Here is a 20,082-nt window from a genome sequence, read left to right on the forward strand (position 1 = left end):
ATGAAAATTGTGTCAGTGTCCAAATATTTCCGGAACTAAACGTAAAAGTTCTGAATACTATCACTGAAAGGAGGATAAAAAAGCTTTATAATGCAGTACACTGAGTTGGGTCAGTGACTTCAATGTAATTAGTTACATGGACTGTCAATCTAAAAAGCATTGTGTATTTTTTAAGTTACTATTTTTGTGATGGTACTATAATATATTATTACATGTTAAAATATATTTACTACATATAGTATTCCCATAACACCCAAATCCTGACTATAAGAAATTTAACAATGAATCTCCGATGGTCTTCATGTCAGGAGTTTTATCACCAACCCTGCTCTATTTCCCTAGACATTTAAAGAGCAAAGTTGTTTATTATGTCAGACCCCTGGCCACTGCTAAATAAAGTGGTGGGCTCTAGGCTGTCATTTCAATGAAAACAATGGCCATCATGCCTGTTGTTGCTGGGTTAGAACAAAACAATGCACAGTCGGTAGGACTGTGAGTGAAGCAAACTGAATGATGGTCCTTTCTGAAGCTAAGTGAGCGCTTAGCAAGCACGTTGATTAAACCTGGGGCTATCATTGGCACCATTTTGTCTGCTGTTCAGTTGGCATGGTTAACTGGCGGAGCTTCATTTTAAAGTCACTTGAACTTTCTTTTAAATTCAGCTCACAAATTAAGGAACACACAGAATACTGGGTTGGAATCAAGAGGGGAGCTTTTGTTGAGTCCAAACAAATAAAATGGATGAGAACAAAAGAAAAACAGAAAAGAAAGAAACAGAGAGAGGGGAGAAGGAAAAGAGAGGGAGAGAGAGAGAGAGAAAGAAAGAAAGAAAGAAAGACTTTGGCAGGCACTGAAGTCGGCCTTGCAGCATTTGTGTTTCCTGAGCACAGAAAAGCATCCCCTCTTTCCGGCTGATTGGTTTTGTTTTTTATGAATGAGCTCCAACCCGCTCCGTTGGAGAGGAAATGAACTGTGCCACTGTGCCACTCGGCTCACTGTGTGTGCGTCTGTGCCCACTGCACGCTGGTGTGTCTGGGTGCATGTGCGTACGTGTGACGTAGCAGTGGAAAAGAACCAGTCCTAATCAGAATTCACGGAGAGGAGTGGGGCTAACCCGAGCACAAACATCATTTTACAAGTCCCACGGCAGCCATAAAGCCATCGGCCCTTGACAGCTGTATTATTTTAATCCCTCTTTCGATGTCAACTTTCAGAAAGCCCGACACCATCATAGGAACCCTGGCAAACATTAATGTTTTGTTCCAGCACAACATCTACGGTCCCAGCCTACCAAACTGGCACGCCTGGCAGGCCCGGGATTTTCCACGTTCCTTTTCACATCTGTTTGGGTTGTTTTGTTTGTTCTTTACCCTTTCCGCTCCTAAGTCTATGCAAAAGTACAAGTGTGCCTGGCATTTAAACCAGCACAGACTGTCCATGCCTCGAACTGTCACATCACCCACAGGAAATCCTATTGACAAAATTCCAAGAGAGACACTCCGTGACACACTGTGAAAGTGCAGGAGAGAAAATGTGACAACTCACTGAGGAAATAACGCAGTAGATGCAATTGGTGTCATTTTATCGTAGAATTACAAAAGATTGATTGATTAAAATGGTAGGATGGTGGTGAACGCAAAGCCTCAGGGACGTCGACGACACCTGCTCCCTTCCAGCCCTGGAAACCGCTAACTGAGGAGAGACGGAAACATCCGGATGTCAAGGCGTCGCATTAATGTCGCGCCCTGTTCTATTGCTCTCTGAGGGATGTCGACATTCCCTGCCTGCATGCCTTCATGCACACTTCCCCTTTTGCTACGGTTTTGATTCCTGCGTCACGGTTGTGAAGAGTATGAGTCATCCGGTCATACTTGACAGCGAGTTGCTCGGCTAACAACCCCAGATAATCACTGTCAATTACAAATCAAGAAAGGTCCACCCCCCCCCCTCCCCACACACACACACAAATAAAAACTGTCACACTAAATGATATCTGAAAATGCTAATGTCCCATGAAATAGTGTCATCAGACAGATGAAGCGACAGATACGATGGAGGGAACAAGTGAGAAGGTGGAGGAATGTTTGCAGAAAAGCTAACTCGTAACTCTTCGTCCCTGGTGCTCTGAAGTGACAGTCCTAAATCGAGTGTTTTTTTCCTGCCTCAACTCTCTCTGTCTGTCACCTGGACACTACTTTACTCTCTCTGTATCTGGGTGTGTTTGCGGGTGGACACTTTCCGCACATTTTCATTCGTTGTCTTGTCATATTTTTATAATTTTTTTACTGAGACTGTCCTGCAAATATTATATTAAAATTAAGAAAATGGCATTCTCTTTTATTACATTACTCTATTTAAATCAATGAAGTGCAAACAGACTGTAGACAAAACTTTGCCCTTATCCTCATTTGTAAGTCAGGGATTAGAGAGAAATTGAAACCGATTTTAAACTTTAAAACTTTTTAGGACCTAGCCTTCTTCACAACATACACTCATACTGTGAATTAAGTAGAAAACCTCAGATGAGACTCAGAACAGCTCGTATTGTGTCTGAACAGAAAACAATAGCCAAATGAACCTAGCATTTCAAGGTGCATATTATTGTAGGGCTACCATGGCAACCAGACCAAATGGCTATTCATTTGGTGAGGTTAATCAAAAAACTGTGGTTACACAACACCTTTCTTAGAAGTTCTGTCCACCAATTGCTGAAGACTTTATTTATACCCTACAGAGGCACCTGTTGCTTGTTGTGCTGTGAAGGAATGTGTGCGCGCGCGTGTGCGCATGTGTACGCATGAAAAAGATCTTGGTGCAGTCGCATGCTTGCCTGTTGTGTGTGTCCCCACCGGTGTCACACACCACATGTAAACCAAAGTGCTGTTGCTGATAATGACCACGATAGGCTGGACTCTGGTTGCCATGACACTAGCCATGAAGTGGCAGGGATATGTAAACCAGCCAACAGCAGTGACTGTAGCCTACAGAGGTGTGGGTTATACAAAAAACCTCTGTTGCACAACATTGCACAAGTTTTGGATGTGTGTATGCGCGTGCGTGTGTGCACGCACATGTGTACATAAAACAGGAGACAAATGGACTCGGAGACATACACACACAAACATCTCAGATTGATGACGACAAGAGTTTACATACCAGTGGTCTGTTTAGGTATGGCAGCTGGGATGCTGGAGTCACTTGCCAACATAGGTATCACAAATTCACTTCACTATAAGACATTTAAAAAATCTTCCGAATCAGACAATTCAATTCACTTCAGGATTTTTTTTTTGGGGGGGGGAGTAGGGGCAAGGGGCATTTGGGAAAGTGTTAAGGTGTGAAGTTAAGGGTAAGGGTTAAGGTATGGGGTTGGTTAAAGTTTAGGTGTTTATTTCAAAAGGTTATACTTTGGGTTCAGGGAAAAACTTGTGTTGAATTGTCTTGTCTATCACTGGGGGTGTACAGTTGACCCTGGGAGCCAGTCAGCAGATTATTCCCATCCAACAGGAATATATTAAAGTGAAACTAACATTGAATTTATTAACGCAATCACACTTTGAACAACAGCAGGGAGGTGGCAATAAAAAGTGATTAGTAAACAGAAAAAACAAACTACAGTGAATGCACAAAGCTTATTCCCTGTCCCTAAATACAGCTAGCAGCTCTTCAACATAAAGGATTAGGCCCAAAAATTATCTGGGAAGAGGGCAATTATCGCCGTCTCGCAGTCAAAATCTCACAGTGAATTTGAGGCACCTTTGGCTACACATCTGGACAACAATTTTTGCCCATTCTTCTTTGCAATATTGCTCAAGCTCCATCAAGTTGGATTTCAAGCTTTGGTGAAGAGCAACTTCCAACTCTTTCCACATATTCTCAGTTGGATTGAGGGCGGGGCTTTGAAATTGACATTCTAGTTTTTTAATCTCTCCAGTTTGGCTCTGGCTGAATGTTTGACCTCGTTGCCTGCTGGAAGAACAGTATTCTCCCAAGTCCCAGGTATCTTGCTGACAGAAAAAGGTTTTCTACCAGGATTTCTCTGTACTTTGCTGCATCCATTTTGCATTCTATCTTCACAAGCATCAAGGCCCTGATGCACAGATACAGAGAAGCATCCCCATTGCATGATGCTGTCAACACCACGCTTCACAGTAGGGATGATGTACAGTGTTCGGTCTGTGCCAAATACAGCGCTTAGCGTTGAGGCCATAAAGCTTTATTTTGGTCTCATCAGACTACAGTTGCGATCAAATGTTTGAATACCCTTAGAGAATTGGTAATATATGTACCATTTGTAAAGAAAACATGAGTGAGCAGGCAGAACACATCTCTTTTATTTGTTATGGAATTCACATTCAACTGTAGGTTAAGAAAAAAATGAACTGACCCCCGTTCAAATGTCTGCATACCTTTAGTTCTTAATACTGTGTATTGCCCCCTTTAGAATAAATGACAGCATGCAGTCTTTTGTAATAGTTGTATATAGGGCCCCGAATTCTTGCAGGTGGTATAACTTCCCATTCATCTTGGCAAAATGCTTCCAGTTCACACAAAGATTTTGGTCGTCTTGCATGAACCGCCCGTTTGAGATCTCTCCAGAGTGGCCCGATGATATTAAGGTCAGGAGACTGTGATGGCCACTCCAGAGACCGGGGCCGGCCTAGAACAGCGAATGTCACTGCCTGCCTGCCTGCCTATTTAACTACCTTGTTAAATAGCGTAGTGGTTAGAGAAGCGGACCTGCAAGGTATAGGTTCCACAATCAAATCTCCACAGTCAAAACAAAGTATGCATTCAGATTTGTTCCGGATTTACAAAAACTTCACTGGATATAACCTTCAGTACCTACATTATAGTAAACCAAAAATAAAACTGTTTACGGTTATATTGCGAATGTTTCTGGTGGATTTTCGAAGTACACATACATGCATGCTTTTTGGGTCAGGATTGACAAAAACTTAGCTGGCTACAACATTCAGTAGCTGCGTTATAGTAAGCCTCAACTAAAACTGTTCATGATTATACAGTATTGTGACAATGTTCTGGTGGATTCCATGATTCTCTCGTCTTTTCAATTGACGAAAAAGTCAGTTATAGTCACCTAGTGATGGCGATTTGAGGCTTCATTAGCATTATTTTAGCAGCAGCATATTATGCTGGCAGCACCCATATTTTCTGTATCACAATAAAAGCCATCATTGAAATGTATAAGGCAATATTGTTGGCAATATATAAACAAGAATAAAATTGGAACGGACATTAAACATAAAATGTACTGACTAGATTGTTAACTATATCTTATATATTTTAATGATGGCTTTTATTGTGAAAAAGAAAATCGGAGCTAGCACGGCAAGCATAATATCCTGCTGCTAGAAGAACGGTAATGAAGCCTCGAATGGCCATCACTATCGTCACCTATATTGACAGACACTGTCATTCACGAATGGCTAATTAGCTGTTAAAATGGCCAGTGGCAAAAAAGGATTTGTTCAGGATAGACAACAACTTTGCTGCCTAAAATCTTCAGTAACTACGTTATAAGCATAAAATGAAAATGTTTACTGTTATACTGCGACTATTTCTGGTGGATTTTCGATGTCATTCACAAATGGCTAATAAGCTGTTAAAATGGCCAGTGGCAAAAGCCAAACAGTTCATAGATGCTATTTGTGGTGGAGGAAAACTTAAGAAATGTTACACAGTTAAACCAATGGTTAATGGTATCTAAAGAAATATTCAAAAATGAATGACAATGTTAATGCCTTACAGAATTATATAATGTCAAGAGGCTATACAGGAACTTGGCAGATGTATAGCTTTGCGTCTTAGTGGTTAAGGACACAGCCTTTCACGCGGGCAATCCAGGTTTGAAACTTGGGACGGCAACAACAATCAATGCTTTTTATTCAGGCTGGCTGAACTAGGCTTGCCTGGTTTCTTGTTCTGCTGTAATGACTGGAGGGTCAACTTGGCCTTGGGCTTAGGGTCATTGTCGAGCAGGAAAGTCCAAGAGCGTCCCGTGTGCAGATTTCGTGCAGAAGAATGCAAATTGTCTGCCAGTATTTTCAGATAACATGCTGCATTCATCTTGCTATCAGTTTTCATAAGATTCCCATAAAACACCAGTGATCCACCACCATGCTTCACAGTGGGGATGGTATCCTGTTCACTATAGGCCTTGTTGACCCCTCTCCAAACATACCGCATATGGTTGTGACCATAAAGCTCTTTTGGTCTTGTCACTCTAAATTACAGGGTGACAGGAACTGTGAGGCGTGTCAAGGTGTTGTCGGGCATATTGTAACCGGGCATTTTTGTGGCATTGGCGCAGTAAAGGCTTCTTTCTGGCAACTCGACCATGCAAATCGACTCCTTGAAAAAAAACACACAGAGCAGCCTGTACTTCTCCTGAGGTTACCTGTGGGATTTTCTTTGTATCCCAAACAATTCTTCAGGCAGTTTTGGCTGAAATGTTTCTTGGTCTACCTGACCTTCACTTGGTATCAAGAGATTCCGGAATTTTCCACTTCTTAATAAGTGATTGAACAGTACTGACTGGCATTTGCAAGGCTTTGGATATCTTTTTATATCCTTTATCATCTTTATAAAGTTCCATTACCTTGTTACGCAGGTCTTTTAGCAGTTCTTTTCTGCACCCTGTGGCTTAATATCTTGCCTGCTCAGTGCATCCACGTGAGAGCTAACAAACTCATTGACTGTTTATTTACAGACTTTAATTGCAATTTAAAAAGCCAAAGGTGCAGGAAATCCACATGTAATTGCCATTTTCACCTGTGTGTGTCACCTTGTGTGTCTGTAACAAGGCCAAACATTCAAGGGTATGTAAACTTTTGATCAGGGCCATTGGGGTGATTTCTGTTATCATTATAATTTAAAAAGGAGCCAAACAACTATGTGATAATAAATGGTTTCATATGATCACTATCCTTAAATAAAAGACAGTCATATCAGTCATATTTTCAAAATCATTGCCAAAATCTCACAATTTCTGCCAGGGTATGCAAACTTATGAGCACAACAGTATATACAGCTCCGGAAAAAATTGAGACACCAATGCACCTTTTTTTTCTCCTTTCCAAAAATGTTGAAAAGGAAAGTTTTGAATGAGGAACAGAAGCGTTCAATTTGGAGTGGTCTCTTAATTTCAACCCTTCTGTTCCTCACTCAAAACCTTCCTTTTCAACTTTTTTGGAAAGGAAAGAAAAAGGTGCAGTGGACTCTTAATTTTTTCCGGAGCTGTATATATGCCTTTTGGCAAACTCTAGGCACGATTTTACATGAGCATTTTTTCTCTCCCATGAAGAACACTTTTGTGCAGTACCCAGGTGATTGTTGTCATGTGCACAGTGTCTCCCAGCTCAGCCGTGGAAGACTGCAACTTCCATTAGAGTTGCCATAGGCCTCTTGGTGGCCTCCCTGACTAGTGTCCTTTTCTCCCAGATACTCAGTCTTTGAGGACAGTCTGTTCTAGACAGATTCACAGTTCTGCCATATTCTCTCCATTTTTAATAATGGACTTCACTGTGCTCCGTCTTCGTGGTGTAGCTTTTGTTAGGAATGGTACTAACAAACCATGGGACCCAGAGACAAAAATATTTAACCTGAAATCACAGGAAACACCTTAATTGCACACAGGTGGATGCCACTGAAGTAATTACGTGACTTCGAAAGACAACTGTTTGCACCACAGCTCATGCAGGTGTGTCATAGCAAAGGGGGGTGATTACTTATGCAAACAATTATTTTCTGATTGCATTTGTGATTCATTTAAAAACATTTCTAGATTTTATTTTCCACTTTGACATTATTGGACTTTTTTTGTGTTGATCAGTGGAATAAAGACCTGATCAAATCCATTTTGATTTCATGTTGTACCACAATAAAATGTGGAAAGGTCCAAGAGGTTGAGTACTTAAGAGGCACTGTATGTGTAAGGATATATTTACTTTATTTCTGTACATATTTTTCTTTTCCAATTTCATTTTGTCCAATGAACATTCATGGCACTACCTTGTCGGAACTATTTCACAGCAGGCTGAAGGTTTAACCAGGAATTATTTGCCCGGCACACACTGGAGGTGAATTCCCCAGTCAACAACCAATACTGAGCTTGCAGGAGCCTAATGTACCACAAGGAGTTGCCAGAGCTCAACGAGACAAAGGAAACACTGTCCCAGCTGGCCACACCAAGCAGAGATGTGCCAATTCCCAACGCCCACAGTGAGCCCCTCTGACCCTGAGTTATGATGAGTGATGGAAATGAAACTAATAAAAACGTCTGTCCCACAATGCATACAATTACCCAATCGTGACACTCAACTTGATCAACTCCACCCTTCACTTACATTCCAAATAACAACTGTAACAGTTGGTTCAGGCTGCATATTCATTATGTTCACACACACACGCCTAAACATTGCCTCCCAGACAGGATGTTCCAACAGGTGGAGGGTGTGACAGTAGGGAGATGTAGTGTTGTAATTTATCTCCTCTTGGCCACGTTTTGAATCCATTTGACTTAGAGTGTGTGGTCAGGGCTGGGGCAGAGAATGTTACACGCAAGCATGCACAAACTTCCAAGTGCGCGCACGCACGCAAACACAAACACGCGCGCACACATGCACACACACGCACACACAGACACACACACACACGTACACACACACGCAAGCACACGCACGCATGCACACAAACACACACACACAAGCATCCTCTGTCAGTCTTTGGTTCCATCCTGCTCCCTGATACTGTCTGACAGAGGAGGAGATGATAAATAGGAGGTGGGGAGACATTGTCCTGACACAGGAACATCACCCTCAATATTCATCACACACACAATGCATGTGCATAAGAACTGCTAAAGCAACCCCCTGAAATGCTACGTTTACAAGAGTTAATCCACATGGTCATAACACACACATCTTTAGACATGCTCGCAATAACGGACACACAAGAACACACATTCTAGATGAAGACAAAAACACACCCTCTTGGTAATTAATTGTGCGGTATAAATCAGGCCGTGCAGCAGCACTGAATTTATACTGCTGAGGGCAAAAGTGATGACCGGCAGGCTTTATATCCCCTACGCGTCTGGAGGAAAGTGTGTGTGTGCGCCTGCAGAGCCACTCAGAGTTAATGTAATTAAAAGGCCGGGTAGCAGAGTCATTGATTTCTTTGTTGGAACAGATGGGTGTATTTCACTATACCACAAGACCTGGGCAGTGACATGACTGCTGACAGATTCCACCCCTTCAGTTGGCACACACACACACGCTTACATCTGGGCTTCTTCTGTTGTCTTTACTGAAAACCTTTCCTCTGAAGAGGCATTCAGTAAAATAAAGGGTCATATTTACATGTTGGTTTTAGAATTGATTATGTGGGGTCACTTCTGCTTGGGATTGATGGTATGTTATCTTCGGAGCTGTCCTAAAAGGATAAAGTCTGCAGTTCTATAGAACAACATTTACACTAGGTGTCACAATGAGGATGACTCGGTACCTTCTAAATGAGGAGTATCTCTAATGTTTCCACTTTACCATGTAGTCAACTGGTTCTTGGTTCAACTGAAGTTCTGGTCGTCTGCTCTTCTAATATCTTTAGTATTATCGGTCTTCCTTATAATGGGGTCATTATTATCTTCCCTCCATGTAAAGTCTTTATTATCTTCCCTTCTTGTAAACTCTTTGTAATCATCTTCCTTCCATATAATGTCTTTGTTATTATCTTCCTTTAGTGTAACATATTTGTTACTATCTTCTTTCCATGTAAAATATTTGTTTTTATCTTCCTTGAGTGTAATGTCTTTGCTATTACCTTACATGAGTGCAATGTTTTTGTTATCATCTTCCTTGAGTGTAATGTATTTGCTATCCTCTTGCTTCTATTTAAGGTCATTGTTATTGTGTTCAGCAATATCTTTGCTCTTACCTTGTTCTGGTCAGTCCAGTAAAGAAAGTAGCCTTGGGGGTCAACTCGTAGAGTCACAGGGGTCACCGTAGTGGAGTCCTGTCACGAGAGAGAAAGGTACCATTTGTGAGACAATCAAAGGTGTGTGTGTGTGTTGTTACAATGTGTGCATGAGCTCACTGTGCAGGGTGACTGAGTTTGAGAGAGCAGTTTGTTAACAAAGAGAACTGGCTCCAAATGGGATTCGCTACGTGTTGTGTGGTGTCTGTGTGGTGTGCGTGTGAGCGAGCACGCGCACGTGTGTGTGATTGAAGCAGCATCTGTGTATGTTATTGTCTGTGACTGACACCATCTTAAAACCGGGCAGCACAATGTCTTATGTCACCACACACACAGTGGCAGCCATAGCCAAGGGCCGTCTGAACATAGCAACGGCAGACATTATTGGCTGCGTCTATAAAAAGCAGTGGCGTTTCTGTCCGTCGTCTGCAGCCTAGCGCCGCTCTCTGCTGAGCACACATGGCACATTGCCTACTTGCCTTGTCCTTCTTCGCCTTGATGAATTCACTTAACATCAGTGGACATACTGTGAAACTAAGTCTTCAAAAGGACTACCAGAGAACGGCCCTCACACATCAGAGAGCTAGACGTAACAATCCAAAAGGAAATGTGTTTAAGGCGTCGTGTTCTTCCCAAACGGCACGCTATTTCTAACACTAGTTCAGACCAGAGGCCATAGGCAAGTTGTTGAAATCTACAAGTAAATGCCATTCATTGTGTACAGGGTTGTACTTGTGCTGTGTTAATGTGAAGCTGCAGATTATACAAGGGTTTATATACAGTACATACAGTTGTGCTCAAAAGTTTGCATACCCATGGAGAATTGGCAATATATGTACCATTTGTATATAAAACATGAGTGAGCAGGCAAAACACATGTATTTTATTTCTTATGGGATTCATATTCAACCGTAGGTCATAACAGGACGGCAATCATAAAACCAAACCAAAAAAATTAACTGAGCCCTGTTCAAAAGTCTGCATACCCTTAGTTCTTAATACTGTGTATTGGCCCCTTTAGCATAAATGACAGCCTGCAGTCTTTTGTAATAGTTGTGTGAGAGGCCCCCGAATTCTTGCAGGTGGTTTAGCTGCCCATTTGTCTTGGGAAAATGCCTACAGGTCATGCAAAGTCTTTGATCGTCTTGCATGAACCGCACGTTTGAGATCTCCCCAGAGTGGCTCCATGATATTAAGGTCAGGAGACTGTGATGGCCACTCCAGAACCTTCAAATGTTTCTGCTGTAACCACTGGAGGATCAACTTGGAAGAATGCAAATTGTCTACCAGTATTTTCTGTAAACATGCAGCATTCATCTTGCTATCAATTTTCACAAGACTCCCCGTGCCTTTAAGCATGATGGATGTGGGAAACAAATATTTAATCAATTATAAATTCAATATATAATAAAACACAATTCGGAGGAAGTGAAGGGGTCTGAATCTAACTCAAAGGCGTTTTATGCATATAATCAACAGTTGTAAAGCATGCGTCACAAGCTCTAGTTACAGTGTGTAAATAAAAAATTTTGCCAGCAAAATGTAATAACTGCCCAATAATTTATGTTTCAAAAGAGCAAAATGTTACAGCAATTGTTTACAGCATTTGACTAAGTAGCTTTAGCTTGACTAAGTAGATTGACTAAGTAGCTTTTGTTTGCCTCAGTACCAAAAACCAGTGATTCAGATGTCCATTAATTAGCTTTGCAAATATTGTAAATATCAAAATACGGTAAATATTTACCATACTATGAAGTTTCACTGCGCAATAGTCAGACGTAATGCTGTTTCTACAAATGTGATTCTCACTGGGATATTTCTAGCTATCTCTCAGTTTTTCGCTTCTCAAACCCCATTGGAGAAGGTCACAGGGGAGGAACTATTTCTTTATTCTCCAATGGCTTTTGAAAATAAGATGAAGAGATGTAGAGTGAAACACAGAAATGAAAATCTTTGAAGGTTTGAGTGGTGTCCTCTGAAGCAGGTCTGGCCAAGCCGTTCGCCACTCAACATCATTGCTGAAGTTGGCCAGACCCAACCAGGCTATTTTGACAGTATGCCTCAACCAGGATTTGAACTCCTGGCAGCAATGTTGCAGCCACAGAAATCTACTGTTTCAACACGTTTCGGACCTATACCAGGAACAGACGCAGGGAGTAATTCCATGGTATAACGGTATAAAAGACAGTCAGAACTGAACTGGTGGTACATGATGTACCCACTGACCACTCTGACTAGAACTGACTGTTGTATCAATCCTAATCTATTTCTGATACATAGAGAGCAAGAAAAATAGAGCAAGAAGGGGACAGAGACTGACAAAAAGGGATATGAAGCAGGTGGTTGGATAGGTTGGTGGGCAAAAGGGAGATATGAGAGGAAAGAAGAAAAGAGAAAGGAACAAATGAATGAAGAAACCAACAAAACAGAGACAATTTTAAAGGAATATGCGGAAAACGATTAGCCGAAACCCTAAAATTTTCTAGCATCGGCAAAAACACGTCATTGTTGCAAGTCCTGTATCTGATAAAGAAAAGTGTGTTCAGTTTACATGAGTACATACAGTCCTCTGAAACGTCAGCATAAACACAGTCAGCAGTGGTAAAATGCCTGTGCATCATTTATAGTAGAAGTCATTTCAGGGGTCCTGCTTAAAATCATTACACAGAACCAATCTCTGCACCCCCTCATCACGCATGCGTATAAGAGATGACAAACACAATCACACATGATAGGTCCATGCAGGTGGGTTGCAGCTGGGAGCCCCACCTCCAGTGCTATAAATACCCATCATACTCAGACTTACCACTCTTCACATGCACTGTCCGCGGTGGGCAAATCTCACACCTGCTTTTGCTAGCGTTCTTCGACTAGCACGGGGAATTTTTTTTTCTTATCCTTCTCTGTTCTTCCAAAATACTTTGCGATTTAACTTTCCATTTTTGTCACAATCCCCACTATTTGTATTCTGAGTTGCAGCCCTGCTTGACTGTGAGTAGGAAGAAGTTGGCAAATACACTTCAGAGTTGGGTTCGCCTTCTTGTCCTCGCAAGTGTGGGTTCTGCGTTACAATAAACTAACCCCACAAATTGTGTTTGGTGTGTCTCGGTTTGGGACGTGGTTTGTGGCTCTGAACCAGTTCAGCTTGAGTGACTCCTTTTTCTGGCTTCGCCCTGCCACTCTCTATAAGTCAGTGGCACTTCTGGGGTGTTTAATTTCTGACATGGACTCTTTCACCGTGCTTTTTTTGTTTTCGTCCCCATCTGTAGCCTCCAGTGGAAGATTTTGCTCATCTCACTGTAGCAGGGTTTCTTCTTTCTGGGTGAGGGTCAATTGACTCTCCAGAAAAGCCTGATACAATTTCCTTGCCTGGCTCTGGTAGTCTGGGTTGGCTCTGGTGACCTTTGACAGCTGGTCTCACTGGCTTGCAGCTTTTTACAGAAGCACAGGCTTATTCCCACGTTATTCACCAATAGTCCGGTCTGCTATCTCAGCTCTTGGGAAGAGCATGGCGTTGACACTCGTCGGGCTTTTGGTAGTCTCACTGCGTCTCCTTGAGCCTGGAGTCAGATTTTGCTTGCTGAGAAGGCCCTGCCAGGAAGAAAGCCCCAGGCTCAGCATCATCTACCACGCAGAGGAGCCTTCTGCACGCTTGTGCCCCCTTTGGGCTCTCCTCATTAAAGTGGACCGGACTGAGGAGGTTAATTATTAGCGTATTTTCCACTGGGTCAAATGGGCCATTTCTACGGGTTATCAGAGCAAGGGTCAGAAGCTGCTTCCCAGGGTGTGTTCACACTCCAGGAGAGTAGTGGCGCGTATCAGCCAGGAGCCACCTGGCCTCTCATTTATGGGTTGAAGCCCGGCACATTTGGGGCTTTCGGCTTAGGGGGAAGGTTGGCCCGGCAGCATTTTTTTGGGCAGTTTGCCACTGGCCTCTTCTGGCTTTATGGCGCTGTGCATTGTACCCATGTGTGGCAATGAAATCACTGACCAAAAGGGAACCAGAGTAAGAGAATAACCTTTCTTCCCTTAAGGGCGTTCCAGATATCTGTGACGTCAGGTACACATTGGGTATTTATAGCATGGGAGGTGGGGCTCCAGGCTGATACGCACCTTCTGGGCCTTATCAGGCGTGACTGTATTTATCATCACTGATAGGGAAGCGTTATGCATCTTCCCCATGTGTGGCGCGTCATTCCCTAGCTCAGAGAACAAAGATAATTTTCGTGTCCAAATATTTTGCTCACCACTACTCGCTCAATATACATAAAATCATCAAATAACACTAAAACAGTGGAGGAAATCTCTATATATTGCTATAAACAGGGATAGAGTTGTCCTTTCAGATACCAGAGTACATCTTCAAGAACATGCCATGAATCATGACAAATCAGAGGAAAGTGAACTTGGTGTTTGACATTTGCAGAACGCTACAACTTTCCCATTAGTCCTATGCTTCACTGAAGGTTGATGGATGATCTCCTAACATCAGGCTGAGAGATCTGAAGATGGCTGGTGGCCAGTGACAATCTGCCTAATGATGTGAAAATAGCTATTTTCATCAGCTTCTACTCTCAATGCTCCAACTCTCCCTGGCCATATCTAGGAACGCATTACGTTTTTATGGTATCCTCAGAGGCTCTCACTCCTGGGTCTGTATTTACACATAATCTGAGTACACAGTAAGCTACTCTTAGGAGCTTAAGGTTTTCTCAATAACTTCTGGACGAAATGTTACACAAGGGAAGGAAAATCGTCATAATTAGAAAGAGCTTTTCCCGCTTAGGAGTCATTTTGAATGTAAAGAGGTTGTCTCAATGTAAAGACAAAGGGAAGCAGCCTTATTCACATTGGCAATCTTAAGTGATTCAAATCCAAAGTATTTCCATTACCGATTCTAATCAGCTTTTTTCCTACAGTTTGAACAGGTAAGTGTAACACGGAATCAAATTTCATGCCATATTTAAAACACCATTCATCGGGAGTTTGTAATCAGATACAGACCTGCTTCCTGCCCATATGTGTCTGAGGGGTCAAATCAAACTGCCAGCTATTTTGCTGACAGTTTATCATGAACAGTTTATCATAGAAGCAAACTAGCTGATTTGTATACAAACAGGTTGGTGAGCTAGACAACTAATCAACTAGCCATCTAATAGTTTTATGTTGTTACAAAACTGACTTGTACATTTAAAGTTGGATAATTTTATCCTTCAAAGCTTCAAATGTGTACTTACACTGTGATTTTGAACATTCAGAGCAATTGGTAAACTTTCATGTCAGGTATTCTGGTTGTCATCGTAGCTTGCCACTTCAGAGTGGGAGGAATGACAAGCACCAACACCAATCAGCCAACACCACTGCATATGCTGGTAGTGTTACTATGACAACTAGTGTGGCCATGTAAGCAAATGACTGCGGTCTGAACTCATAAATCCGATTTGGTCATTCGTAACATACGGTTTAAAAAAAATAACGGTTTGAGTGTGTAGTGTGAACAAGGCTTTATTGGCGGCAGTCTCCAAGGCCTTTGGAAGAAATATCTGTTTCAGTTGGTATTACTGCTGATGAGGAATGTAAAGGCTTTTATTAGAGCTTAGTGATTAGACTAAAATATTTATTGTGATGAATTGCCAGCATTGATTTGATTCAGATAAAGAACAGTCAATTTTGTAACATTTATTTGCACCTCTGTAATCTCCTCTAAATAATTTAAAGATTTTTTATTTACAAAAAGTAATAAAAACTTAAAACTTAAGACTTGAAACTACTAGTTTGATTGTGGTAGCCATTAAATCGCTGAAGTAGCAATCACCCATATTAGCAAATGTATTCCATTTAAAATAAGCTACTTATTGTAATCAACGATTGCAGCAAAAAGCTTGCAAGAAATGATGGTACATTTTTGTGTTTCTAATTTCCGGTTTATCGGCCACCTCTGGGCTGTATCATTACCCACAGTCAAAAGAGGAAGGTAGTCCCAAAAGGACTTGAATACCTTCTGATTTCTATCAATGACTTTTTTTCATAATTTCTCTTACCGCTCACTCTCTCCCTTCCCTATTCTTTCCATCTCTTGTTTTCCCAATGCTCTTTACAATCCTAGTCTTAGACAGTGGATCATGCAACATTTTACTCTTCTCGGCAGGTTTTGCGTCACCAACCTGCCGAGAAGAGTGTTTCCATTTAGTCCCAATAATGCACCAATCACTCTGTCCTTACTCCCTCCTTGTGGCCCTGTTTAGCTGCACACAGTCTGGGCTGCTCAAGGCTGCTGGGTCACGTCTTTTGTGACACCCAGCTGCATCAGGAGAAAGGCTTTGATTAAGAACACACTCAACACTGCCTGTCTGCCTCTCTCTCTGCTTAACCCGTCCCTTCTATCACGGCCTTCATTTTTTGGTTCGATCCACTGTGGGAGAGGTGGATGAAGGCAGTAAGGTAGGCCAGGTGGCTTTTTTTATCACATGTAAACAACTTTTAAACAGTTTGAGCCCTTAAAATAAACAGAAATGCCATTGCTTTGCCTGGAAAATGATAGTAAACCTCTAAGATTACCATTAAATAAAACTGCTCAAATTGTGGTGCACCAAAACAGGTGCAAATAATCAGAAAATCATAAGAAAGTAACTTGGAAGTGTCCACCATTCATAAAGATCAGATACCGGGCCTGGTTTGGTCTTAACATATGGGTGTTGTAACACCACATGACAAGATAAAAAGATCTATCGGAAGGAAAAATATTGATGCCCATGAGTCTGTGAGGGGCTACGAAGCCATTTCCAAGCAATTCAAATTATTATCTACTGCCAGTCTACATAGGACCAGTTGTCTCACAAAATTGAGCCCAAGAGATGACCGATGTTTATAGAAGTCTCTAAAAACCCCAGGGTAACATCATGGAAGGATACACTTGCCACAAGTTTAAGTTCAGGAGAAAACTGTCAGAAAATGACTATAGAAACTCAGTGTACAGCATTGGAGATCAGGAAGCAAGAAGCATCTGCTCACAAAAAATAATTTCAACACACAATTGAAGTCTGCCTGAGGAATGACCGAACAACATGGTCTGGAAAGATTTTTTCAAAAATGTTGTCCTTTGGCCATAATGCTAGACACCATATTTGGAGAAAACATACTGCCTATGAACAGAAGAACCTCATACCAACATTAAAGCATTGAGGAGGTGGCATTATGTTTTGGGGCTGCTTTGCTGAGTAAACAAATTCTATATTGTACCAGAGAATGCTTGAGTAGAATGTGAGGCCATCAGTCAAAAAGCTGTAGCTGAACAGAACATGGATCTTGCAACAAGACAATGATCCAAAACACATAAGCGAAGCTACAACATAACTCAGAAAATAAGGACTGGACAAATGGCCCAGACAAAGTCCAAATCTCAATCCTATTTAAATGCTATGGGGGGGGGGACATGAAACATTGCAAGCTCTCGAACATGATATAGTTAAAGCAGTACTGTAAGGAAAAGTCGGCAAAAATATCTCCCAGTTGATGTAGGGGACAAGTATTGGCTATATAAATTCATTTCAGCCAAATTGGGCAACAACAGTTATTGAAACTAGGGGTGGGCTTACATTTTTCTGAATATTAAATAGAATTTCTGTTGACTATTGATAAATAAATTATTACAAAGTAGAATGTTTCAGTACAATTTGTTTCATTAGGTCTCCTTCAACTGTCAGTTGTGTCAGAAGTGCTGATTACATAAAATATTTTAACAAATAAAATAAAATATTTAATTAAAAAAATACATCTTTCTAGGGGGTCCTAACTATTTCACATGACTAAGTGTACATACGGTAACTTTAAGTCATCACAAAGTTAGTATGCAATATCCAGGTTAGGGGTTAAGTTAAGGGAAAAATGTATAATTGGGCATAGAGCTAGATTTGGGGTTACTTTTAGGTTCAGGCATTCCCGGTTAAGTTTAGGGTTAGGCGTTATCGGTAGGATTAAGTAAGGTTTTGCTTAGGGCGAGTGACTATGGAACATGGATATCTGGTTTAGGTTAATGCATCAGGTCTCCACAAGGACAGAAAAGACAAACGTGTGTTTGTGTGCATATGTGAAGACATGTTGGGCAATGGAGCCTGGCAAGTGGCCATGGAAGTGGTCCCCACCCTGATCTGCACACTAGAAAAACATGCATGGCTCACACACACACTAACCAGGCAGCCCCGGTAAACTCACACACATCATACACCCTTTATCAAAACATACCACAACATACAGAAAGAGAAAGAAAAATTATTTAATTGATATTGGACTTTTATCGTGACCATGACGGAATAACATGTTCAAACGAGTCTGGGTTCAAAGAAGACCTGTAGATCTACACACATTTAAACAACTTGTTGAATTTATCAAGAGTAACATTTGTCAGGTGAACAGTGGCAACACAGATTCCACATGATTAATTGCTTACGCAGACAATTTAGGGTTATTTATTTAGGCTGTCTAGCATGCTTGTCTACTATAAAAAAGACAAAGCACTAAAACACGTAGTCTATTACCTAAAAATATGATATGTAACCACGTTAAATAAAATGACTAAAGTTAAAATACTTAATTTACCTTACCATGACCACTATTTGTAAATACAAATACAAAAGCACGTTGTAGCTATAAGAAATATATAGGGGAAATGCCTCTGTTGTAATCTTGTAAACCCTGAGACGATGTTGACCGCCGAAGCCGTGCTTGGCGGCGGTGAGCAATCAATTTAAATCAAGGTCATTTTGCTCGCTGTGAGGCCAGGTTGCGCTGCCAGACTGGCGTGGATATTACAATAGAGACTGATGATAGCAATTATACCAGTCACTCATTCAACCTGAGGTTTATGACATTCGTTGTCTTGCATAGATTCAGATGGAATTGTATACAGTTTATAAGCGATTATGGAAGAAATGTTAGTGTTGTGTCAGCTTTCTCTGTAACGCGGTTAATTCACGCCAATAACCTCTCAATTAGAAACGGCGCGCACGCCTGCGGATTGCGCACACATGCACACAGAAAGCCAGAGGCATGCACACAGAAAGCCAGAGGCATGCACCATGAAATGTGAAACAGAAATTCGAATTCTAATTGTTTTCTTGCGTTTGACACTGTCACCTCTAACTGTAGCGATTTCCTGTCATAAGCTCAAAAGACAGTGAAGTGTTGCACCATGGAAAATAGCCTAGGCTATCGCAATAAACCTGCGTTAGACTAGAGTGCAGGGTTAAATGTGTAATAAACATTGGCTACACAAAACAGTAATGAACCCATCCCCTCTGACAACAAAAGGGAAAAAATGACTTACATCATCCCATTTCATAAATTTGTTGCCCTTTCTCAAGCTCTCGCTCACCGACACGGGCTTGAGCTGCAGCGCGTGAACTCCTGGCTGAGCACCGGCCATTGACTCATCTACTCTTCTTAACCAACACAGTGAAATAAAATATTTTCACTCCTTTCTTCTTTGTCGCTCTTTCTGCTTTTTCTTTCCAAAACGACCCTTCAGCTGTGAGGAACAGTAGGCTGATAGAACCCCCGCTAGTGTTTATAGTATGTCATTCCTGCATGAGTTTGCGGGTCTCAGCTTTGAAGCTCCCTGACGCGCAGACGCGGTGGAGGTACTGGGTGAAGTCCACTGGTGACGGCTGATGCAGTCAGAGAGAGAGAGAAAGAAAGAAAAAAGTAGGAGAGGGAGGGGGAGATATGGAGACTGAATGAGTGAGTGTCTGCGCTCCCGTTTAAAAACAGTCAATGCCGGGGGGAAAGACTTCAGCTGCTCTTTGTATTCTAGCGCCTCCCTGCGCTCAAGGCAACGTGGGTTAACCCCCCCCCCCCCCACATATATTCACACACGCGCCCACATATTCACACACTCGCCCACATATTCACACACACGCCCACATATTCATACACACGCGCACATATTCACACACACGCCCACATATTCACACACACGCCCGCATATTCACACACACCCACATATTCACACACACGCACACGCACACGCACAAAAGCCCATGTCCCAGGCGTGTCTATGTGTGTTAGGAGTAATCAATCATTTTTGACATG

The 20,082-nt window shown here is 41.8% G+C and overlaps 1 protein-coding gene across 4 annotated transcripts in view; it reads right to left on the bottom strand.

Annotated features, from left to right (window-relative positions):
- Positions 1–19,742, bottom strand: part of LOC105017520 (1-phosphatidylinositol 4,5-bisphosphate phosphodiesterase beta-1) — a 134,696-nt gene extending 114,954 nt beyond the window's left edge. For all 4 annotated transcript variants that reach the window (XM_020056341.3, XM_010882193.4, XM_020056342.3 and 1 more), the window contains exons 1-2: positions 19,319–19,742; positions 9,958–10,035 (exon numbers count right to left, since the gene is read on the bottom strand). In XM_020056341.3, coding sequence (XP_019911900.1) covers positions 9,958–10,035; positions 19,319–19,417 — 177 coding nt within the window. In that variant the 5' untranslated portion in view covers positions 19,418–19,742. The remainder of the gene's footprint in view (positions 1–9,957; positions 10,036–19,318) is intronic.
- Between the last annotated feature and the right edge of the window lie 340 nt (positions 19,743–20,082).

This window comes from Esox lucius, chromosome 18 (genome assembly GCF_011004845.1).
Source record: "Esox lucius isolate fEsoLuc1 chromosome 18, fEsoLuc1.pri, whole genome shotgun sequence".
In the NCBI taxonomy this organism is placed as follows: Eukaryota; Metazoa; Chordata; class Actinopteri; order Esociformes; family Esocidae; genus Esox; species Esox lucius.